The 13,747-nt window shown below is 38.8% G+C and overlaps 1 protein-coding gene across 3 annotated transcripts in view; it reads left to right on the top strand.

Annotated features, from left to right (window-relative positions):
* The window catches only part of FHIT (fragile histidine triad diadenosine triphosphatase), a 1,429,439-nt gene that overhangs the window by 1,152,161 nt on the left and 263,531 nt on the right, over positions 1 to 13,747 (top strand). For all 3 annotated transcript variants that reach the window (XM_043587808.1, XM_043587809.1, XM_043587810.1), the window contains 2 exons: positions 5,729 to 5,874; positions 8,427 to 8,456. In XM_043587808.1, the coding sequence (XP_043443743.1) occupies positions 5,729 to 5,874; positions 8,427 to 8,456 (176 nt within the window). The remainder of the gene's footprint in view (positions 1 to 5,728; positions 5,875 to 8,426; positions 8,457 to 13,747) is intronic.

Below are 13,747 nucleotides of genomic sequence, written 5' to 3'. Positions count from 1 at the left end.
TCCCTTTTCCTGAGGTTTCCTCCCATGATGGGATTCCTGATCTCCTCTGCTTTCTTCATTTGAAGCTAAGTGTTTGTCAGGCTGTTAGTAGTTTTGCACAGTGTCTTTGTGTTTCATCGCACCCATGTCTCTTCCACAAGCAGAGAGACTCTGAGATGCAGGACATACTTTAATGGGAGGGTAAGCAGAGACAAAGTCATAAAAGTACAAAACATTTTAGCATCACAGCGCTATGGTTAATAACATGGATTTTGGAATCAAGCTTCAGGAGAATTCTAGTTTTAGTTTCATATTGGGTATGCTGTCTTGTGCAAGTTTTTTATTTTCTATAAGCTGTAATTTCCTCATATGAAAAATAGGAATTATAATAGTAGTTTATGGATTTGTTGGAAAGATTAAGTAAAGGAGAGAACGTTTATAAATGAAACAGTGATTGTGGCCAAAGAAGGCATATCTGACAATTTTCTTTAAAGCTAACCATAAGTTGCTAGGCCATTTTCAAGGACAGATCTTGGTCCAAATTTGGAGAAATAGTTTCTGATTTTAGAAAATTGAAATGCAAGACCATACTGAAAAGTTTATCTCACACCCCTAGGCACAGTTAGATTCTGCCTCCTCTGTGCTCCCACAACATTCTGTACTGATTTCTATCAATAGTCCTCATCTCTCTGTGTTGTGATGATCTGTTTATATTGCATGACAGTTTGGGACGTTAGTGTGAATGCTTCGAAGTCATTTACTCTGTTGTACTCATCTTGGTGCCCTAAATGCTAGCACAGACTCTGGACTGAGAGGAGGCTCTAGTGGAAGGATGGATGGACACATGGGCTGCACTCTGGCCCACTGGTTGAATTACTCCCCCATTTGTAAAACTGACTTTAAATCTCGTGTGCACTAGGAAGTCTTCTTTGATTTCCCTCTGTTATGAGGAATCTCTTTGTGTACCACAGAAACTAAACTCTAATTATTACCGTCTATTCTTTAAAAGAAAATGTTACTACTAAATGGACTTCTCTAGTTTGGATTATAAAAGAGAGACCAGATTCCATTTGATAACTCTCTTTCATAGGTTTTCACCCATGATGAATCCTGGATAAACATATATTAAATTCAATTATGCAGATTAACTTCTTTGAGGGTTATCATGCATGTTGGCTAAAAAGTCCCTTCAGAGGCACTAATCCCAAGCAAAGAGGACTCAAAAGAAAGTGTGTTCTTATTGCCTATATATAATATGGGGTTTGCCCATTAACGATGCCTAAGAATCTCTAAATTAACTTATACTGCATTTGTGGTATTACCTTAAAACTACTGGCATATAAACAGTTGCAGTAGAGTTATAAGAGCGGTTCTTCAAAGTTAATTTGCTTTCCCTGAGCTGTTTGTCTATGAGAAGCATGTAGCGCATGATAACACCATCTTTAAGCAATGTGGTGTTTTCTTCCAAAGCGTATGCACTTATTTTGAGAAAGTACTTTTATTGTCTGATGAATTTGTGAATAACATACTGTTTCTGTACTCTCATATGTTTGTAGATCATATACTTCGTTTTTCCAATGAAAGATGGCAGAAACTCCTTTAGTTGGACTGGGGAGTAATACTTGTGATTTATCTATATGATGTTATCACTGCAACACAGTTTCTCGTTGTGGTTGGTCTTTAAAAGCATCAGAAGTGCTACACACAGGGTGAGGAAATATCTCAATTATGCCCACGTATTTTGCTTAGAAAGTGAAAATTTTTAAGATACCATAATGATATTTGTCTAATATACTATTTAAATAACACTATAGTCTTCAACTTTGGAAAAGAATGGGCCCCCAAATAGTTCTAACTTCCTTTAGTTACCTTTTTCTCATGTGATTCCTCTAAGCCAAGGGTTGACATTATTAAGTCCATGGGCCAAGTCTGGGTTGTCTCTTCTTTTTGTAAATAAAGGTTTACTGGAATATAGCCACACTTACCATTGTTTGTATTGTCTATAGCTGCTTAGACATATAGCCCACCAAGCTTATAATTTTTCCATCTGGCCCTTTGCAGAAAAGGTTTACTGACCTGCTTTAAATCCTTTATGAACCTGCTTGTATTCTCAGCTAGCCACGGGATATTTGACCATACTTGGAGACCCCCAAGGTTATCGTGGAACCTTTGCCTGATTAAGGTGTCCCAGGTTCTGCTGCATTGGGTGCTTTGCTCTGCTTCTGCATCCTCTTATCCTACATCTGTACCTCCCATAGTACTGCAGTTATCTGTTTTGGTGCCCATCTCCTGGACAGGAAGAACTAGAGAAACTTCCTGTTGTCTTTTGCTCATCCCAGAGCCTAGTACAGTGTCCAACCACTTAACTGGTGCTCACTGTTCACTGAATGAACAAATGAATTACACTTTCTAGTCCAAATAGCAGCTTTTTATTGGTATAGAGTCTGAATAATCTAGAAACCCCTTCTTTATAGTTTTTTATAATTATATTAAAAGGTTTTCTTAATTTCCCCTTGTCATTATATAAGGAAATCATTATATTTCCTGTGCACTTGTGAAAATTAACTTACATTAGAAATGAGTTTACATTTTTCCAACGCACACCCAACATTAGCTCTAATTATGCTAAATATTAATAATAAACCTCCTTGAATTAAAAAAAAATCTTGCGGACTATCCCAATCTTGTAGAGATGGTTGAAAATGAATGGATGTTGTCTCCATTTTGCCAGGGTCTTAGTACTCAGAGGTAGCTGATCAGAGGGTCTGGATCATAATGTATCCACTCATTGCAGCAGTATTTATTAAGTCTGGTGTTCTAGGCAGGGATGAGACAACAGTAAACAAGACAGCCTCTGCTTTTGTGGAGATTACCTTCTCATTCAGGAAGGTAGTAGCCAGCCAAGAAAACGACCAGCTGGTGGCAAGGGCTACGGCAAGGTGAAAAGAGGGTGATAGAAGAGGACAAAACTGGGTAGCAGTTTAAACTGATGGTTCTGGAATGCTCCTTTGAGGGAGCAGTATTGGAATAGAATCAGAAGGTAAGAAAGAAGCAGCCATGTGAAGAACATGGGATTGAATTCTAGGGAGAACAAACAGCTAGGACAAAAGCCTCAAAATCTGGGAATGAGTTCAGTGTGTTAGATGAACAGAAAGAAGGCAAATGTGATAGATGTATAGTGTGTATGGGAGGAGTGGAAAAGGAGCTTCTGGAAGTAGGTAGGTAGCAGTCGGTACCTACTACCTATATGAGGTGAGGGCATCTTTTCTCTTGTTTCAAAGGAACTGAGGGATGGTGGTTGGTCCTGACTTCCTGATGCCATTTAGTACCTAGAATGGCCAGGGGAGACTAGTGAATCTGCTGTTGGTTAGCTCGGTGACTCACACAGTACCCAGGACCCCCAGATCCATACCCTGGGTAACTCCAGACCCATCTGTCTCTCTGTCAAGTCTTGTGGAGCCTACCTGTGTGTCCACTGACAGGTTGAGATACCTGTCTGTCTATCCTCTGGGTCCCAACAGAGCAAAGACAATGATTATCCACATGAACACCTGCCCAAACAAGTAAGCACCCTTAAAAGTTAATCCTATTTCATCTTAACATTCACACGGGAAGATCATTTGGTATATGCAGATGTTTTCTTAATAGAGGGTTAGATTGAAAGGAATATATATGTCAGGGCAATGTGGCCTAAATGGGCTGTTGAAAAAATATCCATCTAATTGAGAACATGTTTAGCCTGTCTAACTGTTTCGTGACATGTTGTTATTAGTATTATTAACATTCAATTAAAGTAATAAATGTATGTGATATATGACCCTGTGGTTAAGTGTACACAGGGTAAAACAGCTGACAGATTCAGTCATTTTGATTCAGTTCCATAAATGTTTTGATTCATTAAACATTGGGTCAAGCCAATCCTTAGTACCAGACAAGGAAAATGAACAGATAATAAAATATTTTTAGGGTGTTGGAAACAAAACAAAACAAAACCTTTCAGATGTCGTTGATATTACTAAAGTTACATTAGATACAAAGAATTTAAGATTCATTCCACCAAGTTTTATAGTAAGCAGTCATTTAAAGAAAATGTCCTTCCTTCCCCACCTGGTTGCTGTGTTTAGACATAGCTCACCACAGCAATTATGGGTATTGTTGGAAGCTTGCTAAGTTGTCATCTTGCTGTGGTTTGGTGAAGTCAGGGCCTAAGAGCAGGTGGAGAGAGGAGGAAGATGGGGAAAGGTGTCTTTTAACAAAGAAAAGGCAACTCAGTGGGAGTGGAGGCTGGCAATCTGCTAAAAGGAAATGAAAGGAAATTCTTCATTTCTAAATGGTTCATTGACCCATGATAATAAAGCAGCCTTGCCAAAGAAGGATAATTATCTTTTTAAGTATCTGCTGCCCTGTGGGTGAAGCCTTCCCTTCCCCTCTCTTGAAAAATGAACTCAGATTAAACCACTGCTCCTTTTCCTAGTTTACCATTGACATGAATTTCCTGATTATGAGCAAAATTAATCAGTTTCCCTTTCAGCTTTCCCTTTCCCTACCAGCTCCCCCCCCACCCCGCCCTTCTCTTATGGAAATTAAGCCCACCCAGCTGAGTTCAGTGCATTTCCTTCCCTTTGGGCTCTGAATCCTACCAGTGTGGTAGGCTAAAATGCTTGCAATTCTGGTGTGACTAGCAATTGTAGAATTGAGATTTTATTATGCCCCATAGATGCCTAGCTTCAGGCAAAGCACACTGTTTTAAAACAACAAGAAAAAGGAAAAAAAGAAAGAAAGAAACCAAAAAGAATATCTGAGCACTTTTTTCATCTGCTGGTACCTGAAAACTAAATAAAATTTAATGTATTTCAATGTGAGTATATATGTATGCATGCATGATTGCACGTGTAGCCACATGTGTATGAGGAATTCAAATACAAAGACAACTGAAATGTTATTGATGATGTAACATTGAATGTTAATTTGTCACCAGCAAATGATCAAACTTAGATTCTTTTTCTCTAGCTCTTATTTGTTCAGGCCAATAGCATAAATATGTTGACTTGTCTCACTTCTAGAATGCACTGAGATGGTTTTGTTTGTAGAAGTAAAAAATCCCTTTTCTTAAATGTTCTTCAACTGGCTTCTAGAATTCTTAATAATCAATTGGAGGAACACTTGTCATAAAATGCTTAACCACATGGCACATCTCTTATTATAAATGAAGTTCACTGTACGTTTTCAGAACGTCTGCTCTCCTTTTAAACATAAATAAAACAACTACTATTGTGTTTTCATTACACATTTCTCTCAAGAGATATTGAAATTAAAATTTTAATTGTGATACTCTCCATAGAGAAACTGACTGGATATTCTGCTTGTTTTTCCAACCCAGTGCCTTTGGCTGTTTGAGAAGATGGAGCTTTCGAATTGGGGTCAGGAGATAATGGTCCAGAATAGATTTTGCCTCTTGGCATAATTATTTCAGCCAGCACTTGAGTCTCTCTGAACATTAATGCCCTTTTCTCTTAAAAGAATTTCTTTAGCACACCACTGCTTCTCTTTCAAAGTATAATTAACCATGTTTGTAAGCTCCTTTTTGAACTTCTTGGAGTTTGGTGGTTGGTAAATATTTGTTCTTTTATTCCTTAGTCTTTGAGAGTTCAGGCCCTGGGCCAAGGGGATTCAATACTGTGGGTATAAACTTGTTGGTAAAAATCCTACCCAAAGCAAGCAAAGTGTGCCTTAACAGAACTCACTGCAGATGTCCTCGTGTGTCCCCTTCGGCCAGTGGAGCGCTTCCGAGACCTGCGTCCAGATGAAGTGGCAGATTTGTTCCAGGCAACCCAGAGAGTCGGGATGGTGGTGGAGAAGCATTTCCAGGGGACTTCTCTCACATTTTCCATCCAGGTGAGTGTCTAAGTAGCTCAGAAATTGGTTTTCTTCCTTTTCAAATCCTAGCATTGAGCTCTCTCTCTTTTAAGCTGCCGTCTCACTGGTAAGGCAGCCGTCATTGTTCATGTCTTAAATAATAGCAGAAAAAGATGTAATCCAGGACCACCCTAGTATCCATTGTCCCAATGTGGACTGTAGAATATCAGCTGAGGCATTGTCTGCAGCATTGTTTACAAAACAAATGAGAGGGGCGCCTGGGTGGCGCAGTCTGTTAAGCGTCCGACTTCAGCCAGGTCACGATCTCGTGGTCCGTGAGTTCGAGCCCCGCTCGAGTTGGGCTCTGGGCTGATGGCTCGGAGCCTGGAGCCTGTTTCCAATTCTGTGTCTCCCTCTCTCTCTGCCCCTCCCCCGTTCATGCTCTGTCTCTCTCTGTCCCAAAAATAAATTAAAAAAAAAAAAAAAAAAAAAACGTTGAAAAAAATTTTTTTAAAAAAGAAAAAAAAAAAACAAATGAGAGTAACAGACAAGTGATTTAATGGGCATTCAGGCATTTCAGATCTTCTACTGGAACTGGGGCTGGACAGCTCATGTTCATTCCAGGGCAATTATATTTTGAGCAGAGCATGGACTTAGCCCTCCTCTACGTCAGTGTAGTAGAGAGATGCAAGTCGGTTGGGACCTTGCCCTCAGAGGGCTCCTTTTTCTCTTTAACTCAATCTGCAGTGATTGATTATGGATTGGTATGATGCTGTATCAAGTATTCTGTGTGGCCTGCTTCCCAGGAAAGAGATGACATACCCCAGTCACTGGAGATCTTTAGGCACAGGCTGAGCCAAGTGTAGAAGGAAGTCTATGGTGAGTCATCAGCTATGGGAATTGAGCAAATCAATAGAACATGTCCTATGCCCTTTCAGATCCCCCATGGGAAGAGCTAGGGGTATCAATACATAATTAAAGTCCTTAGTGGCCTTGACATTGGATGACTCTGCAGTAACCCTTTGGAAAGAATTGGCTGGTTCTGTAATGTGAGACCTTGCCCTCAATGCTTTAGTTACACAGAATATTTACCATCCTTCAACTACCCTCTTTGCCTTCCAGCCATAGACTTTCAAAGAAACAGAGAAGACCACTATTTTCAAGTTATGAAAGGCTTTGACTAAAAATGCTCCTAAATGCTTCTTTACAAAGTTTTTGCTGTCATGTCTGTGTTGAGAGTAAACTTCCCTCTAAAATATGGTGTATGTATGTATGTGTGTGTCTGTATGTGTGTTTGAGTCACTTTTGTGCAGGTGATTAAGCTCAGGGTGGGTTTATCAAGCTTACGCTACAAGTCATGTTTCCAGAGAGTGGCTGAAGGCAACTGTCAGTGTTAAAGGAAATACGAGAAAAAAATTCACCTTCACTGAAAATGGCCAGTGCTAGTAGTTATCTAATGTGATTTACTCAAAAGTGAATTCCATAAACAAAGGAACTGACTTGTGCATAGCACTTGGAGTACTTTTGTATATGCAGTGTCTACAAAACTTTTCAAACTTTAAACTAGAGTATGGTGTTATTTATTCCACAGTCAAGTGATCCTTGCACCTCATGGATATATACGTAGATAAAGGAAACCCAAGTTTTACAAAACAACATTTACCCATCCTGTGTACTCTAATAGTTTTTGTTGTATTATCTGATTTGGTTTTAGTGCTGATCACAACCCATTAAGCTGACTTCATGACCCACTAACGGACTGTGACTTCAAGTTTGAAAGCCATTTATACACAATTCTGGCCACAGGGGGACAAACATTCTTACCCATTGGTCTGGGCCACAGAGATAGAAAGACTTGCTAAAAGTTGCAAAGTTCTAATTCAATTCTACAATTTTCCGTCATAGACATTGCCTGTTCTAGTATCTCAAACCAACTGAGCACTTGCTTTTGCTTTGTTTTGTGACTGATGTCTGGGCAAATCAGTTCATTTTCAGCTAAACAAATGGTTTTGTTGGTTTTGAAAATCTGAGAGAAGGAACCAGGAATGGGAAAAGGGCCCAACTACAGTGAATGTTCCTACTTTTCCCCCCTAAGGTCAGGACAGCCAGAGAGAGCCCACGTTGGGTGGTCTTCCCATATAAGACAGCCCATATTCCTACTTAATGGATTATGTTTACAGCAATTTTTTTTTTTAGTAGAGACTTATAGTAACCAGACATTAATTAAACTACCTCTGATTTAAAGATAATCAAAAGGTGCAATAATTTACCTCCTCAAACATTTCCAACCTTCCTTTAATGCAATTAAAGCCATAGCCAAGAGCAAAGAGCATGAAAAGTAGCAAGAGGGTTGGCTCCCTGGATAATTTATACCATTTTTATACATAACTTCTCACTTACTCTCAGGCGGAAATGGAGAACTGTCTGGTCCCACACATTTGAAGTGAATGGTTCCCATGAGAATACTATAAATTAACACACAATGAAATTGGATCTAAATTATTAACAGGAGGTATTTCTGAATAAGCAGGAGATACCATCTATCTGTTATCACCTCTGTTATTTATCTATTTTTTTTCTCCTACTTCTAGGATGGCCCTGAAGCCGGGCAGACTGTGAAGGTGAGTGCTTATTACGTGCATACAAATTAATAAGGGGCAATTATGAGAACTAATAAAAATCACACTGAGCCATTTGCAGCACATTGCTGGTTCATTATGTTATCTTTGAGGTCAGAGAGACCCTCAGTGTTAGAGCCATAAATCCTGACATTATAAACTATGCCAAGCAATATGTTTCCCATTAGTTTACAAGACATTTACCTTTTGTAGTAAAATTATTCTTGTGTAAATGCTAAAACAGAAGCTAAATCAAGAAGTCCTAAAACAGAAACTGAAGTCAAAAGGATTCAAGTGAGGTAGTATCTCAGAAACAGCATGTGAGCCCTGTGTGGACTGGTGGGTCCCATTTGAAGCTGAGATATCTTTGACAGGCCTTCTGGTTCTTCACACAGCCTCCTCATTCTTGAGCGACAGGCTAAGCGAGTTGTTCTCCACGTGCTGGCTCTTTTCTCCTCTCCTTCTCTCCACCCACACACCTATACTTTTCCTCCCTTTGTACTTAATACTAAAGTTCTAACCTAATGGAGTCAGTGGAGCTCGAAGATGGGTTTTTAAGTGTGCTAAAAGAGGAAAGGAGGATTTATTAGGATACTCTCTACTTTCCTAGTAAAGTAAAATAAAAGAATAAAACTTTGGCTGATGCTGAGGCTGCGTTTCAGCCCCCTTCATACAAATGCAAATTCCTCTGCAGTTAGGTCCTATGCCCAAATCACAGAAATGGCTATTTTTTTCAGTGCTAGAAATCAGAGGGAAGTTGAACTGGGGTGCTAATGTTATACTTTGCAAAATAAGGTTTTATCACTGTGAGACTGGCTATGAACAGACAAGGTAATGCTTGGCACAAAACAGCACCAAAAAAACACAGTCTCTTTTTGGTATTAGTTCGCATATGGCTTTACTGTTTAACATAGCTACTGTGGGACTTTTAAAAGTACTTTAGGAAGTCCTCCTAAGGAGCAAATGTTCTATAGGGATTGCCACCAAATTCCTTACGATAAAAAGGAGCTGTCCTCCTGATTGCTCCAAACACATGATGTAACGGGGACAGAGGGGACTCGCCTCTTTCTTCCACCCCACTGTCCACCCCCCATGCCAGGCTTCTAAATATGTAGACACCAAAAAGAGTATAATGAGTAGCTTCTTTTTGAAATTCATTCATCCTTCCTTCTTTTCTTTTTTCTTTTCTTTTCTTTTTTCTTTTCTTTTCTTTTCTTTTCTTTTCTTTTCTTTTCTTTTCTTTTCTTCTTTTTAAGAGAGAGAGCATGAGCAGGGGAGGGGCAGAGGGAGAGGGAGAGAGAGAATCTTAAACAATTTCCATGCTCAGTGCAGAGCCTGATACAGGGCTTGGTCTCACAAACTGTGAGATAATGACATGAACCAAAATCAAAAGTCAGAAGCTTAACCAACTGAGCCACCCAGGCGTCCCCTGAAATTGTTTCATGAATTACAAAGCACAAAGTTTAAATCTGGTTGCTAGTTTTTTTAAAAAAAAACTCAGTATGTAATTGTCAATCCTGACAACACCAGATTTAGGTACTGAACGCACTGTCTGATGGAATTCGTTCAAATATGGAAGTATGTCTGTAGGAACACAGCTAATAACAGGGGAGCATGTACAAACTAGATCAAATGAAATGCACAGATTGATAATAGGTACATATTAAACACATTTAAAGCTTATATGTGTATATAGGTAATATAATCTCACAATTTCATTTTGGTTCTGAATGAAGGATTAAAATTATGTTGTATATAACCAGGCGTTGAATAGAGACAATAAGTAGATAAGTGATTTCCAGCAGCTGATGAAAGGAGGGCATGGGGAATGACAGCTAAGGGGTAAGGGTTTCTTTTTTAGGGTGATGAAAATGTTGTGGAATTAGATAGTGCTGATGTTCATGCTGCATTATGAATATTCTAAAACCTACTGAAATGTATATTTTAACATGGAAAATGTTATGGTATTTGAATTGTATCTCAATTAAGAATAGTAATAAAACACAGTAAAAAAAAAAAAAGTCACCAAACACCAAGTCTAGCAGAACTGCACACCCTGGCTAAGGACTCTCTGATTCTAACAGTGACTACTTTTTTGGTGTCCCCAGTTACCCAACCAAAAATGTTCACGGTTTTGTCAGCCTCATTGGTTAGGATGATGGAGTAATTCTTGGCCTATAGGACTTATATATGAATTGTTGAATGTGATTATTATCACCATCACCATTGTTACTTAGTATAAGTTAATATTTTTTAACAATTCTATATTTTTTAATCAGTAGATTGTATTGCTTTGGACATCTTTCAGCTATTTCCAGCCTAATCACAGAATTCCCCCAATTCTGTGAATTTGGGGGGGGGGGCTGCATCTTAAATCCTTTGTAGATGATAAAATGGCTAAAAGAGAACAACCATGTACATGCATATGAAAACCTATGTGTATGACACATAGGTGTGTGTGAGTGTGTGTATGCAAAGTTGTGAAAACTGTCCTTTTAGGCCAACTTTGCATATGTGATGTTGTCCAATCTATGTTTTTCCAAGTGCAATCCTTATACTACCTGCATAAAAATTAATTTTGGTGTTAGTTAAACCAAAAAGAAGTGAACTCTTAGTTCTTATGCTAAATCAATTGATTTAGAATCTTTGTGGTTTGGGCTTGGGAATCTTCATTGTGAACCAGCCCATAATATGAGTCTTTTCAGAGTGTGGCTGTTTCTCAGTCTTGTTATTTTATGCTGATAAAATAGCTGGTAATGGCTGCATACCCCTGCCGTGTGGAAACCAGCCATATAAAAGCCAGCCCCTCCAGGGAGCAAGGCAGCACCTTCAATATTCAGCTGTCTGGTTCTGAAAACTGCAGTTCAAGACTGAGCATTTCATGTTTTGAAATTCACACAGTTGTGCATTTCAGGGTAGCATTTGACAGCCTGCCGCGGAAAGTGCAGTGACTGTTGGCTTCGTCTTTGCCTGTGTGTCTGACTCTTGGTATTCTGCCCAATGTCTGGGTTCGAAACCATTTGTGTCTCATGCCGGGTGGTAATAACAATAAGCCCAGTAATGATCTCTTCCCCTGAAGCAACTGTTGTTATTGTTAGTGAAGGTGTACCACTGAGCTAGACACTTGAACGTGGTGCCACTTTAGGGCTTTTTGTTTGTTTGTGTCAGGGGCTTTAAATTCTGCTTTGCAAAGAACAAGGGTGGACTTGCTTACTCAGTAAGTGATTCATAGCAGGAAGGGGAAATATGGAAGTAAAAAGTGACCTCTTACATTTCAGTTGATTATTCAGTCTCCTTTTGAATTTAAAAGTAGTAGAGTGCTGCTATTTACCCAGTGATCATTGCAATGATTTGAATGTCCTGCAGTCTTGAGAAACAACCTCTTTTTTTCTGGTTTTAGGCATGTATTGCAATATACATATACATGTATATACATATCACTGTATATACATATACATGTATATACAGGTACAGCCATATGTTGCTGTATTGTTAGTCTTTTCTGACCCCCCATCACCCATCTGAAGTGGCTCTGCTCAATAAAGCCTTTATTCCCTATCTTGTTGCCTTATTTGATTTCCTTCAAGGCATTCTTCACTGTTTTTTTGATTTGTGTGGTTATTTTTGTTTCTGTACCTATGTTTCCTTAGTCCCTCAAGAATGTAAGCTTTTTTGAGGACTTGAATTTTGTCACTGTCTACGATGGCTCTTTTGGGTGGTATGGGGAAAAGAATGGGGAAGATAATGGGTCTTTGCTTGAGAGAGTAAATCTACTCGTAAGTTTCTAATGTGAATGAACATGAAGCAGCAGATGATATGTACTTGTATTTCAGTGTGTAGTCAGGGCTCTGTCTGAGTTTCCTGGGATTTTTGTCAAGAATCTCCTATATCTCAGGCATCACTGACAAAGACCAGAATTTCCACTCATCAGGTTGCCAGACCATATTCCAAAATGTAATTTCAACTAGCCAAATCATTAAAGGCAGTGCTCAGTCTTTTAAAAGGGATGCTCCATAGTAAGTTTAATGTGAGCTATCTTTTAGAGAAATTAATATGTGCATCTTTGGGTGGGAGGGTGTTTTAGGTATATTAAAGAGAGAAATTTATGGCAGGCAGGCAATCTGGAATCTCATAAGAACTATTTATAGAATGTGCTTGTTTATCCTTTTTTGTGGTTATGGAATTGAATCCCCTACTTAGATAGTTCATTTTATAATATTAAGGCAGTGGGAAGTATCTTAATAACTATTGATATATTAGCAATTACTTTTCAGATTGCTTAAGAAAGAACAAGAAAAGGAATTCTTTGAAGAAGTGTGATTTAAAAATTAAAATAAAGATAAAAACAACTGTTCCATTCACTGAAGGGTCTCTATGGTCCTAGAAGAGATTTTCCACGTAGAGATTTGGTAATCATTTCAATTCATGAACATAGAGGATATTGTAGCTCTTCATAAAGTTCAGTAGTTAATGCACTTTGGCGTCAATCAGAGGTTCCATGGGAATATTAGGTCTATTATTTTACTGTATGACTTGGGCAGGACTCTTAGCATCTCTGAACGTCTTTGTCTTCACTTTTCTTTCTTTTTCTAAAAAATTGAAATTTTTAAAAAATTTTTTTAGAGAGAGACAGAGACAGAGCATGAGCAGGGGAGGGGCAGAGAGAGAGGGAGACACAGAATTTGAAGCAGGCTCCAGGCTCTGAGCTGTCAGCACTGAGCCTGACATAGGGCTCAAACTTGTGAACTGCGAGATCATGGCCAGAGCCAAAGTCAGATGCTCAACCAACTGAGCCACCCAGGTGCCCCCCCCCCTTTTAAAAATTTTCTAAAAATTATTTTTATTTCATCTTCAGTTTTAAAATGGAGGGAACCCTATCTATTGTGTTGAGTGATGATGAGGAGAAACCAACATGAATAGAGAGCCTAGCCCACTATCCCTGGGACCTTGTTCATGTTTCTTAATATTAATCTTACCCTCAGTTTTCTTATGTTTCTTTTATAACATAGGCAAAGACTGGGCTTTAGGAGAATATACTTGGCATTGAGATTGCGGCCCTGATAAGTTCACAGTTGTACACTGAATTGTCACTGTTGACTTTTGCCATTTTGCTTAAACTCTTGAGAAAGCTTTCTTCTGGTAAGAGGACTTGTGCTGTTTGAATACTGACTTTGAATTTATTACAAAAGTGACCAGTTGAACATTCAGAAATCTGCCTTAATAATTGGGGGGAAAAATCTCTACCCTGATATATTTTTTTATCCGCTGCTCTACTCCTATGGTAATGGGTAAGT

This window comes from Prionailurus bengalensis, chromosome A2 (genome assembly GCF_016509475.1).
Source record: "Prionailurus bengalensis isolate Pbe53 chromosome A2, Fcat_Pben_1.1_paternal_pri, whole genome shotgun sequence".
Lineage (NCBI taxonomy): Eukaryota > Metazoa > Chordata > Mammalia > Carnivora > Felidae > Prionailurus > Prionailurus bengalensis.
The sequence above is the reverse complement of the archived record's forward strand: the minus strand, read 5'-3'. Positions and strand labels throughout refer to the sequence as shown.